Source organism: Eleginops maclovinus, chromosome 23 (assembly GCF_036324505.1).
Source record: "Eleginops maclovinus isolate JMC-PN-2008 ecotype Puerto Natales chromosome 23, JC_Emac_rtc_rv5, whole genome shotgun sequence".
Taxonomy (NCBI): Eukaryota; Metazoa; Chordata; class Actinopteri; order Perciformes; family Eleginopidae; genus Eleginops; species Eleginops maclovinus.
Window position 1 is genome coordinate 20,560,895 of NC_086371.1, and position 21,018 is coordinate 20,581,912.

Below are 21,018 nucleotides of genomic sequence, written 5' to 3' on the forward strand. Positions count from 1 at the left end.
TGGACTCCTTTGTTTATAATACATTGTACGGGATAGGCCAAGGGGCGGGTCATCTCAAGGGATTGACAATTCAGCAACAGAGCCGGCCAGCTAACCAAACAGGCTTTGGTTTCAGACAGAGGGTGAAAAGAGCTGCTGCAGCACAGGCAGTGTGAGAAAAATAAAGAGCTTTTTGAAAATGAAAGCATGTAAACAGGTCACAGTAGAGGCATGAAATACAAAAATGAACCTGAAAATTAGTATAATAGGGCCCCTTATGGATTCCATTTCATCATCTGGTCGGTGCTTTTGTATTGAATACTTTGTATAAGTGTGTGTGTCCATGAGAAAGTGGCAATGAAATAAAGGCTCGGTATCCATACCAAAGGTTCATGCATATTTTATTCAAGAGTAAAAAAGTGGATCGTCCCATGGGGCATGCTTACAGTGTTGGTGACTGGGGAGTCAAAACAGAAAGAGCAAGAGAAGAGAGAGAACGAGAAAGAGAGAAAGTAAGTACCGTGGCACAATAACTATGGCACAGGGTCTCCCAGGGGGGGTTCACCTTTCCCAAAGAAGCACAACAAGATCAACCAAGGAGCAACGCAACATGAAGAGCAACCAGCAGAGAGAGAGAGAGAGAGAGCGAGAGAGAGAGAGAGAGAGAGCTTAAATATTAAGAATAATGTCCATAATAAATAGAATCATAATAATCATAGAATCATAAATATCATTAAATAACAAGAGGAATCATCAAGAGTCATAATCAGAGAGAGAGAGAGAGTACACTTTTTTCCTTTAAATTGTGACGGCAACACACCGGCTCTTCTGTTAAAATGTGTCCTGCTGCTTTTTTTGCTTGAAAACAGCGAAAACTTTTAACCATGCATCATGCTTTGGGCTGCCTGAATGCCTGTGCCTCTGTATATAGTATGGTCATTCATCAATGCTAGTTTAATATTTGTTTATTCATATTTAATGTTAAAAACAACTCCTGTACACCGACAAAGAAGAGAGGAGAGAACGTGGACTTGACACCTGAATAGAAGCGTACCGTCATTCTGTACAGCATCGAAAAAGAAAACAACATAGGTCGTGAAAAAAGAAAACATGAAAGTAAAATATAACGCAAAATGAATACAAAATTAACGTTATGTACAAAATTAGTTATTCATTACTCCTCAGTTCATTTAAATTAGCCAAAAAAAAAAAAGATCCTACCATAGTGAAACACAGAGCACAAATATAATCTTCACATTATTATCAAAGAACTTAACTCTGCATGCACTGATGCGTTAATATAAATGCTTAACAAAGACCTTTTCTGACTTCTTCTTGTAACCAAGAGTCTTTTTACCTCTGTGAAATATTATTTCCTGCTTGTTAGGCCAGAGATTCCCAGCCATCAGTGCTGTTTGGTATCAGACAGCATTCCGGGAAGAAAGGAGGATGTAGAAAGAGAATGAATAGAGAATGACTTCACATTTCAGCTCCCCCGGGTCATATATAAAGCATCCTACGTCCGCTATACTGCATCTTGCTTCTTGTGACTGTATGCATCACATGTGCGATAGAACCTTTTTATGTTACCTATATGTACACGCAACCGGTGGGGAGAAATACTTCCTTCAAATCTGATCCAGGCCATGGGAACTAGCCTGGGACCAGAGGTTTTTTTTTTGGGGTGGGGTTGGAAGAGTACGGTGTAGTGCTACAAAAGCAAACGGGAATCTCCTCCCGAGAAGAAAAAAAAGGACGTTTAAGGGCTCAGATTAAACTGCTACTGAGATTCTCTCCACACATCTCTCAGCCCCAGATACCACACCATGTGTTTGTGAACCATAACACACTTTTTCAAATATTACCACACGGAAAGTTACATGTTGAAGCATGTGCAGGCACGAAGGCAGACACACCACCGACACAACGCACGTCATGCTGACACTGTCAATCCCCTGGTGGTCACCAACGCACAAGGTGCACTGCAGCTCCTCCTGTTACGCATGGGGAGTGTTTTTGTAGTTTCTTTCCTTGTTGTTGTGCAGGTACATGGGAGTTGTAGTTCTTTAAATAGGACCGATCAGTTCAGTGACGAGACTCAGCCTTTTGGTGGTAAAGTCCAGGTACGCTCATGCCTTTAGATTCAGCTGAGGGCAACAGGAATGGGGTAGTTAATCGTGTGTGTGTGTGTGTGTGTGTGTGTGTGTGTGTGTGTGTGTGTGTGTGTGTGTGTGTGTGTGTGTGTGTGTGTGTGTGTGTGTGTGCGTTATCTGTAGCCTATATGTTATACTATGTGTTTGTGTGTGCGTGTGTGTGTGCGTTCGTGTGTGTGTGTGTGTGTGTGTGTGGTGCTTTTATCTATATGCCTATGTACACATATCTATAAGTCGGGTACCATATCAGAGTTGTTGTATCTGCAGGTGTGTGTCTGTGAGAGAGTGTGTCCATCACTGTATATTGCTGTTGCTGTCGGTCCCGTTGGGCTCCCCCATGTTCATGCGGCCCATCGACAGCCCCACGCTGTTGACGGCGTCGCGTCGCGGAGGCATCCTCTCGTTGATCCGATCCAGACCTTTAGCCTCCTCGAAACTACTGATCCGGTGCTGCGGAGAGAAGCCTCGGATGGCTGCGGAGACGGGCAGGCACACACACGCAGACACACACACAAACATACATTCATGCACATGGAGTTAATTTTTTAGCAAGACGTTAAGTAGAATCTTGTGTATCCAAACCCCTGGGACATTTGAGGGAAATATTCAGAGGCCCAAAATGAATTGAAAACACCAAACCACAGTTTATTCATTTATGTGCAAACATTTTCATTCATTCTGGTTGAATTCACTTTTAAATGCTTTCACTGGAGCGCACCAGCAAGGATATTTCAATATTTTTATAAAGAGGCCTGATGGGTTTGGATGAACAAGGTCACTCTTTAGTCCTCAAATTGGTAGTATAGGCTAATGATACATTACTGGAGTATCCCTTTAAATGACACCCAAATCACCACAAAAGTCTTTGTCATTAATATATAATATATATATATATATATTACAAGGTTAAACATTAAGATCAGGAGGTAACACAGAGACCCATAATTTATTTGCTTAAACAAATGTAGTTCCGGACAGCACAAAACACTACAGTTAACAAAAGCATGCAGGGTACTAACAATTCTTGTGTGCTGAGTGCATTTACATCATATACACTGTACCGAAATATCACACAGAAGAACCTGGCAGACCTGTTCTGGCTTCAGTCATTACGGGAGCTACACTCAAAACCTGTTATCGCCTGACCAACTCAAGTCACTTGATCATTTGCCTAAGTTAGCCATTGGATATCATCGAAGCCAGTAAAAAGCTGTCTTCCTTCTCTCTGTTATAATGGAACTAGAAGGCGCATGGCTTGTGCAGAAAGTGCAGAAACACCAATGTTACTTTCCATAAATCATGACTTGTTCTTCTAGATCAGGGGTAACCAACAGGTCGATCGCGATCGACTGGTCGATCTTCAAAGCCTTCACTGTCGATCCCTAGCATTTTCACATTTTCAACAAAAAAAAATGTTCATGCTCTGGTTGGTTGGTTGTTTTAACAAGCTTTTTAGACCTAGCTCTGGCTTGTTGATTTGAATCACGCATAGGTCATTTTACAAACTCCTATTGGTTATTTGATATGCTGAGGTCTATGCTGAGGCTGCATGCAACTGTGGGCGGGGTTAAAAAAAAATCATATCTAACTGACATCTTGAGAAAGTAGTAACTTTAAACTGTGCCAAGTTCTGCCAACCTTAACTAACAGTTAACATCGATAGGGCTGAGGGTCCGGCAAAAAAGAAATCAAAAACGTATTATTTACACCCGGAATGGGAGCATGAATTTCTTTTCACATCAGCAAAAGAGAAGACTATGCCTCAAATGCCAACAGGCGGTAGCCTTGCCAAAACGTGGCAACCTGGAGCGCCATCATGCTAGCACCCATGCTAAATTCAAAGACTCATATCCACTCAACAGCGCATTAAGATAAAAAAGAATTGATGAACTGCAAAGAGGACTAAAAGCACAGCGGTCGCTTTTCATCGCGCCTACAGCAAAGAGCAAGGCAGCTACAGAAACATCCTTCCCGAGTTAGCCATATTTTGGCTAAGCACAAAAAAACATTTACGGATGGTGAGTTGATTAAAGAAGCAATGAGCGTTATAGCTGACGTCTTGTCTGCTGATTTTAAAAACAAAGAAGACATTAAAGCAAGGATAAGAAGTGTACCACTTGGTGCACCAACTGTAGCCGAGTCATTGTCCGAAGATGTATCCCAGCAAGTATTAAAAGACTTATCTTTCTCGGAATACTTTTCAATTCAATTTGACGAGTCTACCGACGCCACAGACAGAGCCCAGCTAAGTGTGTTTGTCCGAATGGTTTTCCACGGATTTTACTGTCAAGGAGGACATTCTGGCCCTTATCCCATTGAAAGAAAGAACCAGGGGTGAGGACGTGTACAAGGCATTCAAGGACTTTGTGCGTGAGTACAAGATTCCCATTCATAAAATAGTGTGCTTCACAACCGATGGGGCACCGGCGATGATCGGTGTTCATTCAGGATTTGTCGCGTTGTGCAGAAAAGACCCAGACTTCCACCATTTGTAAATTATCACTGTGTGATACATCAACAGGCATTGGCAGCTAAAGCAATTGACATGTCACATGTAATGAATGTTGTTCTTAAAATAGTCAATTCAATTCGCGCAAAAGCGCCTCAGCACCGTCTATTTAAGTCTTTATTGGACGAACTCGACTCTGCATATGGAGATTTGATCCTTCATGCAGATGTAAGGTGGCTCAGTCGGGGCAAGGTGCTCCAGCATTTTCTGGATTTGCTGCCAGAGATCATCAGTTTTCTGAAGTTGAGGAACACAAGTATGAGCAGCTGTCCGACGATACTTGGTTATTGGACTTGGGGTTCCTTACCGATCTGACCGCAAAACTCAATGAACTTAACCGAGAAGTGCAAGGGAAAGACCGAGAGCTTGGTCACATGATTAGGGCAGTGGAGGCATTCAAAGTGAAGCTCAGTTTGTGGACCACTCAGTTAAGACATGCGAGGCTGACACACTTCCCAAATCTTGAAAAGGTGTCACAAAACCTCACAGATAAAACTGCTTTTCATCCTGAACGATTCTGCGCCCATTTGAACAAACTGACATCAGAATTTGGCGCTCGATTTGTGGAGGTACAAGACATGGGGCAAGTAGTTGGTTTTGTATCAAACCCTTTCCTCAGCATTGACATTGAACAGCTGTCAGTTAAAATGCAGGAGGTGTTTACATTACCTATGGGCGTTGACATGGAGATTATTGAAATGCAAAGCGACATTGAATTGAAGGCCAGAGTAAGAGACCAGGACTTTTGGTCTCTCGTGAGTAGAGAGCGGTATCCACTGATGGTGTCATGCGCGCTTAAACTGAACGCTTACTTTGGCTCCACATACTTATGTGAAATGGCCACAAATGAAAATAATAAAATCCAAGTATAGAACTCGTATGACTGACGCACATCTTACTGACTGCCTTAGACTGGCAATCACTAACTATCAACCAGATTTCAAAAGACCTGCAGATAATGTGCAGTCACAGCAGTCTCATTAAAGTCAGGCTGATAGAGCAACTTGAGTATTGAAGAGAGAAACTTAATATGGATTGTGTTCATTGAACTGTAGGCTGAAAACAGATTGTATCCATGTTATATTTTATAGAAATGTATCATTTTTTAAATATAAAGACACAACTGAAACACACTGAAGACTATAACAGGTCAACTTCACACACCAACTCCCCCCCACAGCCCCACTCTTGTGTGTTTGTGTCAGAAAAAGTTGTGATGTTTGTTGAATATTTGAAAAATGTGTGTGTTGCATGAGAAGAGAGTGTGGATGCTTTGTAATGTGATGGCTTTAGCGTGCAATGTTGTAGGCTTTGTTGTGATGTGGTTAGAAGAGTTCAGTGCATCATGGGTAAGGAAGATCTATGACCTCATGAACATGGATGGCTGAGAGTGCAGCCATGCTTCACACACAACTTATACACACACACACACACACACACACACACACACACACACACACACACACACACACACACACACACACACACACACACACACACACAATCAAAGTGAAATGAATGGGATTTTACCTTCAGCGTCCTTAACTGTCTCGATGGCTTCAATGGCCTCAATGGTAGCTGAAGGATGGGCGAGGAGAAGAGAAAGAAAGGAGGATAGGAGATGGCAGAGGCAAGAGAGAAGACCAAAGACAGAGGAGAAAGGAAGAAGAGAGGAGTGAAGGCTGAAACATGCTTCTTTTGCACTTGAGTGTAAATGCAATCCTGTCACATGGCTGTGTGTGGCCTTTCAAACCTCATGTAAATGTTGTCAAAAATATACACTGGCTATTTTGGTTAGTCAAACACTAAACAAGACTCAAACTATTAACCACTAAACAACGCAGAGAGCAAATCAAGCACATTGAAGTGTAATTCGCAGTGAGATATATCAAAGATAGTAAGAGTATAACTTCTCCTTTTTGAGAAAAGGGACATGTTTTAGTACGCCCACTCTCCCTTAAATTAATAAATTACCAAACCAAGGAAGTAATAATCAGTTACTTATTGTACAATTTATAAATGGTATTACTGGCTGCTACTTCACTACTTTGGTGTGTTCATTTACTTTTATAATGCTGCCACTGATTTCTTCACTTTAGAGATCTTTACTTATTTAATTTTGTATTGTATTAATGTGTGCTTGTTAACTATTCATTTCATTTTGACTTGTTATCTGTTTTTGGTCCCCTTTATTAATGGTCCTTCTGTTGGACAAATACAATATTTCTGATTCTGATTCAGAGAATAAAGTAGTACATCTATCAGACAAAAACATGGACGTTCTTTGAGAATAAAGTTGGAGTGGGAAAAGATTCCCTAAACACTCTGAGATTATAACAGTCTGTAATTTGCAGTGGAAACAAATTTAAATTAAATTCACAAAGTTCTAAATTATCATTTTACACAATGAACCATGCTGTTTCAGTTTCCTTTTTTTAATGTGACTTTAATCTCAGACACTTCCTGACTTGTTCTTGCCCAAAATGTACACAATTAATCTTGGTAAAGAAAATCTCAACCCTTATAGTTTGTTATGTACAATGCCCCTGATCATTTATAATATATAATTTAGCCTAGTTCCCTATTCATTTCATTAACCCATGGTGCAATTTTTGTTAGCAAACACCACTACGACTTTGAGACATGTTTCAGGCTTGTGTGAGGCCCGGGCTTGTTTAGAGTTGGTGTTAGCATTAGCTGGTGTTAGCTCACACACACTTTGCCTGTCTCTCATTTCTTTCTATCTTTTATTCCCACACACACCCAGCAGGCTGTTAGTATCTTCAGCGCCGGTGAGGTGAGGTGCACAGAGTGAGCGAGTTAGTGAGGCAGAAGGATGAGAGGAGAGCAGCAGAGAATTGTCCAGGGTAGACATTTGAACTGTTTCTGTGTGTAATTGTGTGTGTTTTTTTGTTTTTGTTTTGCTGGATCCAGGGTTGAGTGTGTGTGTCTGTGTGTGTTCAACACTTACCGCTCTGCAGGGTTTGTTTACCCCCAGAGAGCACGCCGCTGGGCAGCATGCCAGTAGGAGTCAGTCCCTTCAGGGTCAACACGTTCTCACTCTCCTCCCTGAGAGACAGACAAAGACAGTGTGAGAGTGTGGTGCAGGTGTGTGTGGACAGAACGATACATTGACAGGGAATTACAGACTTCCCCTCATTGTCCACCTGCAAACACACATGCTTGTGGTGTAAACCGCTGAATGTTTACAGTTATAATCTGGGGAATCCTGATTAAAGAAGCTAACGGAAGTACAACATTTATAGCAGACTGTACACAAATACACACACACACACGAATCATCCACTCACACCTGTAGATTATAACTAAGCACATTTAATCAAGTACTGTACGTAAGTACAAATTTGAATTACTTGTACTCAACGTCAGTCCCTTTTCTTTTCATGCCACCTTGTACTTCTACTTCAATACATCTCAGGGCGAAAAATTGTAATCGACTAAATTGATCTGACAATTCAAAGAGGACATATTAAGCTCATTTTCAGGGACATATTTGTTTTTTGTTCCTCTACTGGGACATGTCTCCATGCTTTAATGTTCAAAAAGGTCTTTATTTTTCTCATACTGCCTGTACTGCAGCACCTCTGTCTGAAACCAGAGCCCAGTCTAATCTGATTGGTTAGCTGGCAGGCTCTGTCGTGATTGGTCAACCGCTTAGGGATTTTCCCCCCACGTACAATGTGTTGTAGCACTAGCCAATGTTACATTGTACATGTTACATTGTACATGTTACGGTGTTTCAGGCAGGGGGTGAGTCTGTGTGAGAGAAACTTGGGTATTTTAGCGTTTACCCCCAAAAGCTTAATAGGGCCTCTTTAAGTTACTTTCCAAATTATAATTTTGCACAAAACATATTAAATAGTTGATTTACAAGAGTATTTTTTTAAAATCATTGTCATTAAAAAATGTTACTTACACTTTTCAATATTTTCAGAATATTCAAACTAAATGACCAATAAGTGAATGGAGAAAACGATCAGCAGATTAATCCACAATAAAAATAACCATTAAACATTAGTTTGAGATTACCTAATTCGATTTCAGCGGTCCAATCTAGTTATTGAACCTTTAACTTTAGTAAAGGCTCTAAAGGCTTCCTCCGCCCCTGTAAGTACAGTAAGTACACGCAGAGCTCAACCCACCGTAGAACAGAGAACATTTTAGCCATCTTCCCGATGGCTCGGATCTTGTTTTTGATCACCTCTTTCCTAGCTGCTGCTGCACTGGCTGCAAAGAGTAAAAAAACAACTCATTAAGATCAGTTCTGCATCATAAAAATACTTGCCAAAATATATTTGCGATACATAAAATATGTTTCAATGATGTTTGTTTTCACACAGACAGTGTTTCTTACCATCAAAGATCTCCTCTCCGTCGTTCATGAGTTCGTCGTCCGAGCAGATACTTAGGACGTTGACCAGCATTTCAGTCACTGTAGGACACATACAAAGAGAAACACACACTTTACCACAACATAGTTGCAAGCTGTTGGCATAGGTGTCAAGAGATGCAGCATTCCCTATCTGTTCTCATTTCTCTACAGCTGCTATCCATAAAAACTTTAAATGTTCTATTTTTTAGAGGATATTAAGGTGGTACTAGAACCAAAGTACATAAACATGACATTAAAACTAAGTCTTTATAAAAATCGTCCATTCGACCTTTTTTTTTACTTTAACTGTGTTTGCTAATTGGTCAGAGGGAAGGTTCTTCTGCATCTCAGCGTATTGAAAAATGCAAACTGATCAAAACAGCTTCTATTTTTATAGTACTTAATGTGTGATGATGTGCTCTCTATGCTTTTTTGGTTTATTTTTATGGTTTACATTTAATTTAAGCTTTATTTCAAAGGGATATACAAAATCAGTGCAATCAACTAAAAATAAACTCATATAAGAGCAAGACATTCATTAGTTTAAAATAAGCCAAACATTTTAAAGCTTACATCTTCGTGTTTCAGGTTTAAAGGCGAAGTTGCAGGCAAATTTCGGCTTAACCTTAGTGAAGGGCTGGATTCTCCCAACCATAAGTGGTGTTCCTTTAAATCACTGACCTTATGATGTTTTACTAATAGTGCACTGTATATGGAAGAGTCTAAAAAAGGAATATGTGCGTGTCTGTGATACCCTTCTCTCCCACGAAAGGCAGCGACCAGGTGAAGACGTCCATGAAGTTGGGCAGCCAGTAGGGGTGAGGAGAGCAGTTGAACTGACGGATGTTCATCACGTTGTTCTCATACTTCAGCACCGCCGCTGGACACACACGAACACACACATTACAGCTTTAAGGTTTAGACAATAATCACTAAATATGGATCGTGAAATGTCATGTTAAACATACACAAACAACTTTATTCAGATCAGAAAAGTTATTTATAATCTTTTCCTTCAAGTTCCTCAACAGACGATTTATTGGTTCCTTGGATAAAAAACAACACTCTGGTGAGTCTAAAATAATTGCACCGCTTCAGCTTTTATGTATGTATTTGTGCATCTGTGTGTCAGACCTTTGTTGTTGTAGACATCCAGGTAGTTTGGAGCAGAGAAGATTGTGATGAGAGAGGGGAAGCCTGTAGTCTGACTCTTCCTGTACATACGATACCTGAGGACAGAGATACGAACACACCGCCCACGTTACAGCTACTGAAATAAAATAAACATGTTGCTGTGGATAAAAAAACTGAGGGTTCACTTCAGAGGTCTTTAAAACCAGACAGAGTCTGGTTTAAGGCGAGACAGCCTCGCATTGAAAAACTAAATGAAGGAAAACTGTGTGGGCAAAATGACAGGGTAAAGCAGAGCTCAGGGAACAGACAGCCCCAGACAGTCAGTGAAGCTTACAACTCAAAGCAGACATTTTCAATTAGGCCCAGATATAGTGACTTAAAAAAGAAAAAGTGTGGGTGCAATTATTTTTCATGCATGCAAAGAACCTCATATTTTCTTTGTACCCACAAACAAAGCACACAGACTGCCTATGCTAGCTCCCTTTAGGACAATCTAATTACCAAACTCATCAGTAATCAAGAATTTTGGTGGCAAAGTTGCTGGCAACAGATTTTATATTGGTGTTCCAGTGTCCTGCTCTGCATTAATACAGATATTATTTTTCTCAAACCTGTTTTGAAACAAATGCCAATAATCAATCCATGACTACCCTAAAATGCACATTATCATAACACAATTATTTTTAAATAATTGACAATATTCAGGAGTTTTCTTTGACATATATATAATAGTGTTGTAGTCAAGACCACTTTAACCGGAACCGAGTCATGACCAACACCGGAGTGAACCAACACAAGGCCAAGACTCTTAAAGGTCCCCTATTATGCAAAATGCACTTTTTGATGTCTTTTATACACAAATATGTGTCCATGGTGATTAAGGAGACTTACAGTGTCAGAAAATACAACCATCTCTCTTTTCTTCCTTCCACACATCTCTAAAAACGGGGGTACAAACGAGCTGATCCAGATTTGCGTCAGTTATGACGTCATGACCCGAAATAGGGGCTGGCTTTTCATTGAATTCCTGGCAACGTCCCACCCACGTGACACATCCCAACCTATGGTCCCCACCACAGCACCTCTGTGTGTTCAGCAGGATGTCTGCAGGAGGGACTTAGAGTTGTTGTATATAATAAATATAATGTCTCTGTTTTAGTGATAAACACTGAGAAGTGTTTCAGAAATAATGCTTGATGTGGTTTGGAACATAATATGGAGTTTAATCACGGGAGCATTTAGCTGAGTATCTCCGTTAGAAACTTCTCTCTTCACAGAGAGCTGCATGACGCTCGAAAGGGGCGTGGCCAGCTTCAGCTCAGCTCAAATTTAAAGCAATTCACAGAATCAGCACTTCAGGAACAGGGCTGAAATAGAGGGGTATGAGGCATGCTACAATGGGGGATCTGTTTGGTATTTTGAGCAAAACACTTCACGGACATGTTTTGTATAGATATTGCCCTACAATATATTGTTCAAATATAGCATAATAGGAGACCTTTAAGAGGTCAAGGCCAGGACCAAGGCAGGGTGAGACCGAATCAAGACAGGAACAAGTCTAGTGTGAATCTAACACGACATAAAACACTTACAATCAAATGTAGAAGATACCATATTCAATTTGATCTGAAAGATCCACATCATCATGAAAAGACCCATGTACAAGCAGTAAGATACAAATTCTACTTCCTCATATTTGTTCAAAAAAGGATTATTTTAATTTTAAAACAGTAAATTAGTCAGCTCTTAATATATAACATCGTAATATAATTCATCAGGTTTATGTGAGTCAGTGAAGTCACGTTACTGGTTGCATTTGCAACAGGGCGTTTTACATCCAATCACATCCCCAGCCACAGCCATGGTCTTGACCGGTCATGGCATAAAATCTCGAGTCCTATAGGTCCAAGACCGAGTACAAATGCAGTCCATTCCAAGACAGGACCAAGATCTTTATGAAGTGGTCCTACAACAATAATATATACATCATTTAAAATGGGTTTTTTTGATGCAGTTGCGCTGAAAATAATTTCACCGGTGGACCTTATTGCAAAACCTATTTTGAAAGCTAAATGAAATAGGGAATATTAAAATGCATCAGCCATACAAACAGCTTTTGGAAGAAGGGCTGTTTGTTTTTTTGCATGGAAACCGAATCAAAGTCATCGGCACATGGCTGGTTCCTACTTTAATCTTAATTCCACTTCCAACATTTGTCCACAGCAGGCTGATGTGTCTGATGACCAGTCACATCCAGAAAAGGTAAATGCTCTGCATCGAACACTCTTGATTGGATGCCTGCACAGAATTGACATTTTTCCTTGGCTGTGAACCTACGTATATTATATGTTACAGCTAATTGAATCTCACAAAGAGACACCAAACGTCTGCAGGAAAGTAATTGTTTTATTTGGTTTTCTGAGGCGTTTCTTTGTGCAGTGCATTGTGGGAAGAAGTGGGAAGTGTTATTAGTATGCATACTGTTGTGTACACTTTGTTTTCTCACTTTTCTGAAGGAACACATAATGTACTTGCTTGGATTCAGTTCTGTCTCGACACGGCTGCTCATTTCAGTGTATGAAGTCATTTAGTTGTTCCAACATTGTCTAAAAGTGATAGGAACAGATCTGTGGGTCAGTGTGCTTCATTTACACCTGTGGGGCAAACCTTACACTCAGTGAGCTGTTCATGTAGTACTCTCCTTCAGACATACTCTAAAAATGCTAAGGAAACGTTTTAAGGGTGAATTTAAGTTTAAAGTGCCAGAGAGTAATAGCTAGGAACATGAAATGTCAAGGTAAGCCCTTTAAATTATGTGGTGCTCTCTTTTAAGCCAAGGAACGGACTGACAGTCCGTCAGCTTACCCAGCATCCTGTGCTTCATGCGCTCTGATGATTGACAGCAGGTTGTTGGTCTGTAGGAACTCACACACTGCCGGGTAACTGAGGACAGAAAGAGACGCAGAGAGAAAATAAGTGCATTTGAAGTGGAGTGAAGGTGGAAGAAGTACACTGGTCTTGAACTTAGAGTCAGGTTAGAAATACTGAACTACAGTTAAAGCATACAATTATTAGCCTCAACATTACTCAAAATACCAAAAGTGAAAGTACTTGTTATAACAAATGGCCCATTTCCAAATATATTATTATTATCATCATTAAAGTATTATTATTTTTTAAAATTGGACCTAAATCTGCAAGTTACTAGCTCTCCCATAAAAGTAGTTAAGGTGGCCGACAGGTGACAAAGTGCCTAAAACCCTTTTATTAGGAGAAACAAAAATGATGGGTTTTGGGTCGTTGAAGCGCTTTTGCACTTGTCGGCCACCGTGCCTAGAGTAAAAAGTACACCATTGCTCATTGAGATCGAGTGACGTAGAAGTAAAAAGTAACAGAGAAACAAGAACTCCCTTTTAATGGCACATTTGCTCAGGATATTGGTAATGTTCAGCGAAATATGTACGGAAATAAAACTACGGAAAAAAGTTGGCTATATTTTATCTTTTTATACAAGATACAACTTAACATATAAAAAATATACATCTAGGGCCGCCGTATAGTTCAGTTGGGAGAGCTGGCAGTCCTTGTACACCAGGTTTGTTCAGACTGGGACCCTTTGCCCTGTGTCATTTCGTCTGTCTCGCCCTTCTTACACAATTTCTACAACAAAGGCACTGGTCCTCAAACATTTTTTTTTTAATCACGAAAAATCCTCTGCTGATAAAGTTAATCTCAACTGGTAGAGATACATACAAATATCTAGTAAAAATCCCCTAAAAAGACTGGTGTATACCATTAATCAGATGAAAGTATTTAATATCCAGCAGTGGGAGATGTGTTGGCCTCTAGTTTGTTAAAGTCATGTCAAAGTGTGAGCAGCAGGAGGCATCAGTGAGCACGAGGCAGGCCTGAGCTCATGGCCCCTGAGTGCTGGGGGGGCATAGTGTACAGAAGTTGGTCAATTGATGCTGTGTCTGCTAAACATAGAAAGCCACTGACAGACAACATGTCATAACACACACACTCACACACTCTGCACATCAACACTGGCGCTCCAACTGCTCTCAACCTCAGCTCCCTGTCTTTGCATTCCTCCATTTTTGTTTCTTTATTTCCATCTTTCATCTTTCTCCCCCACCACCACCATCACCACCACCACCCTTTCCGTGTTGCTCTCCCTCTTCCTCTCACTGTATCTTAATATCACTCCATATCTGGCAGTAGTAGCCAGTCGTCATAGCAACAGAACCGTGCAATCTCCCTGGGGATTGTGGGATATCGTTTCATGCTGAAACCCAACAGTGTGTGTGTTTGTGAATGCGTTTGTTCGAACACTGAATGTGTGTGTGTGTGTGTGTAAAAATGGCGGAGATCTCCTGTCTCCTGTACACATCCCAGTGATTGTTATTGGATCTGTGGAGTAACCGTCTCTTTTCTCATCACCAACATCAAACAGTGATACACAGAAGTCCATCAAACTTATTAGATCCACATCTCCCAGCAACAACTGATGCCAACCGGGAAGATCACGCTGTATTTTTATTTGAGAATGTTATTTTTAGGCCTGCAAAAGTGTTTTTAAAGATATTTCCAGTGTAATTATAGTTTTTTGTGATCCAATTGGTCAAAGTGTAAAGGAAAAGTAAACTACTCCTTTTGATAAGAGAGATGTCTTGATGATTCTTTGAACCTGAACTTTTTTTCTATTTTTGCTTGCTTGTTTCTTTCATTTAAGCACTAGATTATAGATGTATTTAATTTTTTTCCCATCCCACTATTTACAGATTCTGCATTCATATGCAAATGTATTTTTTTAGACTTTAAGGAATATCATGAACATGAGCAACATAAAGTTTAATGAAAGAAAGGCACGTTTAAGGATGTAGAGCTGAGAGTTGACAGTGAATATAAGGACATGTTATTATTTTAAATATATTTTAATTATCATCCTTTTACCCTGAAGACATTTCTTGCATATTTGTATGCGACCTGGCTTGACAGGAAGCGACAGGCATGCTGAAGAAACGCCAACTAATAGATATTGATCAAAACAGGTGTGAGTTATTAGTATTTGTAATTCACTTCTGTAAATCCTCTGGCCAATAAAAATAAATTATAAAAGAAAGTCACACACCGCTAATGCTATGTAATCACAAGGCGCTCAGATCAGTAAAAAACTAATCGAATGAGCCGGCATGAGCACATTCGAGGATCAGTCTTAATTGTGGCTGCATGTTTCAGCTGCTAATCTCAAAGAATATTGTTCCTTGTGTGTATTTGATATCACTCTGAATATTGCATTGATTCATCCAGTTCATGTAAAATGAACACTTATGACACATTTCCTTTTGTTGGTAATTGTGTGGAGTAATTGTGTCCTGTACCTGTAGAAATAGGAGCAGCCTCTCACTGTGTTGTGGCCAAAGTACTCCTGAGTCTTCTCGTTGCCAAAGTCTTCCAGGGGGTCCGCCCACAGCAGGTCGCACATGGGCCCAAATGCCGGGGGCTCCTTGAATCGGTCCAACTAGGACATACAAGTAACACACACACACACACACAAAGACACACAAAAATATAAGCTTACACAAAAGCTTGAAACATAAAAAGACATTGACCCACAAAAAGAATAACATTTTCAAAAGTGCGCACACAAATGTACCAGCACACATTGAATTAATTGAGAAGAGAAAGGAACGCAAACACACACAAACACATACTGTCAGAGCAGATCATCTCCATGGCAACCCTCACCACATAGGAGGGAGAAGATGTCACACCAGCAGATTCACCATGGAAACACTGCCATTAGATGAGGAGGTGTGTGTCCTCACGTGTGTGCCTTTGTTTTCTGTTTTACTGTAAACTGTAAACATGCAGCTGTACTGTTTCCACTGCTTTCCTATGGATCCACTGCATTGACAGTACATGTGGTTAATGAAGATCAGTTGGTGTGTGTGTGTGTGTCTGTGTGTGTGTGTGTGTGTGTGTGTGTGTGTGTGTGTGTGTGTGTGTGTGTGTGTGTGTGTGTGTGTGTGTGTGTGTGTGTGTGTGTGTGTGTGTGTGTGTGTGTGTGTGTGTGTGTGTGTGTGTGTGTGTGTGTGTGTGTGTGTGTGTGTGTGTGTGTGTGTGTGTGCGTGTGTGTGTGTGATGGTGTGTGTGTGTGTGTGTGTGTGTGTGTGTGTGTGTGTGTGTGTGTGTGTGTGTGTGTGTGTGTGTGTGTGTGTGTGTGTGATTGTGTGTGTGTGTGTGTGTGTGATTGTGTGTGATTGTGTGTGTGTGTGTGTGTGTGTGTGTGTGTGTGTGTGTGTGTGTGTGTGTGTGTGTGTGTGTGTGTGTGTGTTCTCCCAGGTGTGTTTGAGAGCTGCACATAAGCCAATTATATGTTTTGTTAATGTGATTATTTTCCAAGCAATAAGGGGAGTGATAAATGTTGCTTCTGTGTATAAAGTAGTTAAAACAGAGGCAATAAAGGTGATAAATAATGGTTTAAATTCTTCAGGCTGTCAGGCAAACTGTGTCACAGTAAGAAAACTTGTAATGCCTTCATATTAAGCCCTATTTTACGGTGGCCGAAAGGGGCAAATGCGCTACTACGGCCCAAAACACTTCCATTAGGAGAAATGTGCTGCAGTTAAAAAACCGATGCAAATATAAAAACACAAATGTGTCAAAACACATGCCTTTGAAGAGCCATCTTTATGAAGTTGACAACAGCATTTAGAAAGAAAAAAAAAATAGATGAAACATGCGCACCGTATACTGAAAGCGCATTATAATCGAAACGCTGCAAACACCACATGCTGCGAATACAAAAAGCTGCAAGAAGCTCAAAAAACAACGGAAACCAGGGGTCACTAGAAGGTCTTTTTAAAGTATTTTAAAGTTGGCCAAATGACACTAAAACTGTACCTAAAATGAAAATTGTATTGGCTTAGTAATCCTTTTACTTATCGCATGTTTCCTCAGGATCAATTGCAGATCTACTCTGAGCTAGCTAGCTAACATAGCGTATCTACCCTAGTCATTTCAAATATACTGATAAAACACTTACAATTATGAAACATCCACTGTACTATTTTACCCAAACACGAATCGCATTAGGACAGAAATAACACCTACAATAATGCTTAGTATAAATTATAGGCGAAAATGTTGTACTGCGACAGGATTACATGCTTCAATGTTCAGCATTAAATAGCATTTGCAGACCATTTATATGCACAAAAAAACACAAACTACAGGAAAGGGACATCCCCCACAAAGCATAATAGGGCCTTTAGCGTGTTTTGCGTTTGTGTTGTGTAGCTAACTCAAATTGCATGTGTGTGTGTGTGTGTGTGTGTGTGTGTGTGTGTGTGTGTGTGTCTCTTTTCATACCTTCTTGATGTCGTCCAGCGTGTGGATCTCTGGTGAAAGCCCACCATGCACACACAGGAACTGCTGGTTCATCAGGGCCGCCAGGGGCAGGCAATCAAACGCCTCCATGCAGGAGTCGTACACCTGCTCCGAGTACTTGATCTTACCTGCAGGTGGTTACAGGGAAGGGGGAGAATATTTCAAGGCTTGAGACAAAGGAGCGCCTGAATGTGTTTTTGACATTCTTTGAACAGCCACCATCCCTGCAAACGTACAGTCAGTCCCTGTTACCCGGAGTGTGAGTGTTACTTATCGCACACAAACACACTGCTGAGAACAAACGAACATGGAGCTTTTACATGGATGGATCAAAAGAACTCAGTCATCTGAAGGCTTCAGACAGACTTGTACGATTCCTCTGAAAACATCATTCAGTTCACTTGGGTGTAAAGGCGGTTACATGTAGGATTTTCACATAGCATGTAATTAATTAATGCAACCATCTCTTCTCCAGCACTCCCATATGACCTGTTTCTCTCCTCTCTGATGATTCTAAAATGCCTCTTCCCAGAGTCGAAAATGTACATTCATGAAGAAATGCTTCTTATTACAGTAGATAATGTATTACAGACAACACATGGGTCTGAAGACTACAATTCTGTTTTCCAGTAAACAAAATTTGACCCAAATAAAAGCGTGAAGCTTTGTAGAGGCGTCACTGTGAGGCTGATATTTTTCTGTTTTATGAAAAAACTCCTTTGATTTGGCAGTGATATCAATCAAGACATCCAAAAAGCAGCATCTTTAAAGAACATTTCACACATGGGCGTAACAATATATCAAACACAAAACAATATCACAGGATTAAAAATAGCTGAAAGGAGATCGGAGAAGAGTGATAGAAGGGGAAGAAAGAAAGAGGGGTGGATTTTGGAATGAGAGCGAGCAAGGAGGCGGGAGGAGGAGAGGAAAGGAGAATGATAATTTTATAAAGAGAGAAGGAGAGATTGATGGGAGGAGACAGGAGAAGTAGAAGAGGTTAAGAGCAGTGAAAGGAAGAGAGGAGACAACAAGGGCAATAGAAGGAGAGATAGAAAGGAGATGAGATGAATGTGAGGACATGAGAAAGTCACGTACGCAAATCAGAGCCAGTATTGTGGAGTAGCAGTGAACATTAGCCAGCATTTGTGTGTGCGTGTGTGTGAGACAGCGAGTGTGTTTGTCAACCTCTCCATCTGCCTTGTGTAGAGCAAGAGCTCATTATTGCTTGTCCACCAGGTTTCAGCTCCTTGCACACACAGACGCTTAAACATTTATGGAGAGGCTCTCGCACATGCATGCAGTCACAGTAAATGCTCTTGCACACACTTGTGGTGCACACACACACACGCACACAGCAGATGGTAATTGAGGGCGACCACTATTCGCCACAAGCAACAGGGGAAATTAGCTTCCTTGTCCCTTGGCCAATCAGACACAGAGGAGCAAGTCCCTGAGCCAATCATTAAGGGCCAAGTTAATTTGCTGCTAATCACCTACTCTCGGACAGGACGCCAGGAGAGTCAGAGAGACTCCGCGAGGGAGGGAAAGATGGAGGACGGAAGGAGAGGCAAAAGAGTAAGACATCAGGAAGGAGCAGAGAGATGGATGGGAGTGTGGGAAAGAAGGGGAAATACCACTTGAGAGTATGGACAGGGTAGAGGACACTACAGAAAACACATCTTTAGAGCTCAAACGATCAGTCAATAATGTTACGTCTCATTGAATAACAGGAAATAAATCTGCAACATCTGACTGTTCGCTAAACCATACCCCCGAGCAGCCTCCTAGCTGTGTGTGCTAGTTTATCAAGGTGTAACTTTGAATTTCTATATATGTTGAGGCAATATGCATGGGGCTGTAGTGAGTGTGAAAGCCGTTTGTCTCTTGACTCCAGTCTCGCAGTCTGCTAATCACACTTTAAACAATGAACATTGCTCAGAAGAGGAAGTGTTAGCCCAAGATTTCCATTAGCTTCACTCAAACCCCAAAAATATAAGTCATTGCTACGAGAGCCAAAATTACGTTACACACCAGCAACTCCAGCCAAACTTGTTAGATGAAATATCTTTACATTTGACAGACACGTCTTCATTCTAAAAGCTTTCTTTCCTACTACACTGAGTGTGAAACATGCTGTACAGAAATATGAACAGTGAAGCAACCACTGTCTTGCTCTTCCAATTACTTAACCTACGAAGCTAAATAGAGTTACATGTGCATGAGTTAACTGCCTGATCCATGGTTTCCCCTTGTTCGAATATGACTAACTAGCTCTACACTGCAAAAACAAGACGATACAGATTCTTTATTTCTTCTAACATCATTAATCGGTGAGGGTGGGCATTTTTCTGCCTGGGAGATTTAGCTGGACCTCAGTCATCAGCATTATATCAAGTAGGCCTATAAAAAGGCCCCCTTAAACGGTTCTCAAAAAATATTGCCCGCTGAGTTTTTAACTAACTCTTTGAGCCCACATGACTTTAATTAGGTAGCTTACCAACATACATCTGATGAGGCAAGGGTATTTTTAGGTAGCAAAACAACAAAACAAGAACAGGGCTGGCAGCTTTAAATCTTCCACATTTCCTGACACGCAAGAAAACAGGGGCTTGGTGAACAGCCAATTCTGTTTTTGTCTGGTCATTTAAACAAAAATGTAAAAAAGAAATCCTCCAATGTGATGACTCGAACATTTAATCAATTCGTTACATAACTGTTAGCTACAGCCCTACTTAGCTTTTTAATATTTTTAACAGATACAACGGGTAAAGTTTAAGAGGGAAACAACAGGAATGTGAGGGGTGGGAAGGTCATTGTCACAAAAGAAGAGAGAGGAGGTGCACATTACATTAGGAACAAAGAGTTACTCACATTCTTGTTTGAAGGTGAAATATTCTGTCAGATGTCTACATTCATGATTTCCCCGTAGAAGAAAGAGCGTCTTTGGGTAGAGGATTTTCAGTGACCATAGGTATAACACACACTGACAGATCACCAACAAAAGAGAAAGCAACTGGTTAGAGTTGAGCAGTATTACATTCACCACAACATTGTTAAAATTGCCAAAATAAGAACCACTTTCATAGTTTTGGGTAGCTTTATAAAGCCTTATGGTAGTATAAAAACTATTTAGCAACAAAGTAAGCAAATAACAAATTTGGAAACATACATTCATATAATTCTTTATATTGTCTGGCAAGGACCAGTCATACTAACACGGTAGGTAGATTACTTTTCTCTTGGTCCGATCCAGGCTAGCAGTTAGCTCTTTATTGCAGCCTTTATGGTTATCTAATCATATTGGAAGGAAAAAAAATACTTGTCTGTGTGAACAAACAACATATAATCTGCTCATAAGTATGTGCTTTTATGTGTTTTTGGTTGAGGACAGGCTAATACAAGCAGCATCTTTTATCTCAAAAACACTAAAGAGTGGCATTTCTTTGGGCATG

At 40.5% G+C, this 21,018-nt stretch overlaps 1 protein-coding gene across 2 annotated transcripts in view; it reads right to left on the bottom strand.

Annotated features, from left to right (window-relative positions):
* Positions 1-363: 363 nt before the first annotated feature.
* The window catches only part of ppp3cb (protein phosphatase 3, catalytic subunit, beta isozyme), a 38,370-nt gene continuing 17,715 nt past the window's right edge, over positions 364-21,018 (bottom strand). The window contains exons 4-14 of one of the 2 annotated variants that reach the window (XM_063875707.1): positions 20,438-20,549; positions 17,546-17,691; positions 15,553-15,692; positions 13,034-13,111; positions 10,169-10,263; positions 9,789-9,914; positions 9,017-9,094; positions 8,805-8,889; positions 7,613-7,710; positions 6,172-6,219; positions 364-2,605 (exon numbers count right to left, since the gene is read on the bottom strand). In XM_063875707.1, coding sequence (XP_063731777.1) covers positions 2,427-2,605; positions 6,172-6,219; positions 7,613-7,710; positions 8,805-8,889; positions 9,017-9,094; positions 9,789-9,914; positions 10,169-10,263; positions 13,034-13,111; positions 15,553-15,692; positions 17,546-17,691; positions 20,438-20,549 — 1,185 coding nt within the window. In that variant the 3' untranslated portion in view covers positions 364-2,426. The remainder of the gene's footprint in view (positions 2,606-6,171; positions 6,220-7,612; positions 7,711-8,804; positions 8,890-9,016; positions 9,095-9,788; positions 9,915-10,168; positions 10,264-13,033; positions 13,112-15,552; positions 15,693-17,545; positions 17,692-20,437; positions 20,550-21,018) is intronic. The other variant, XM_063875708.1, reaches the window with a different exon arrangement.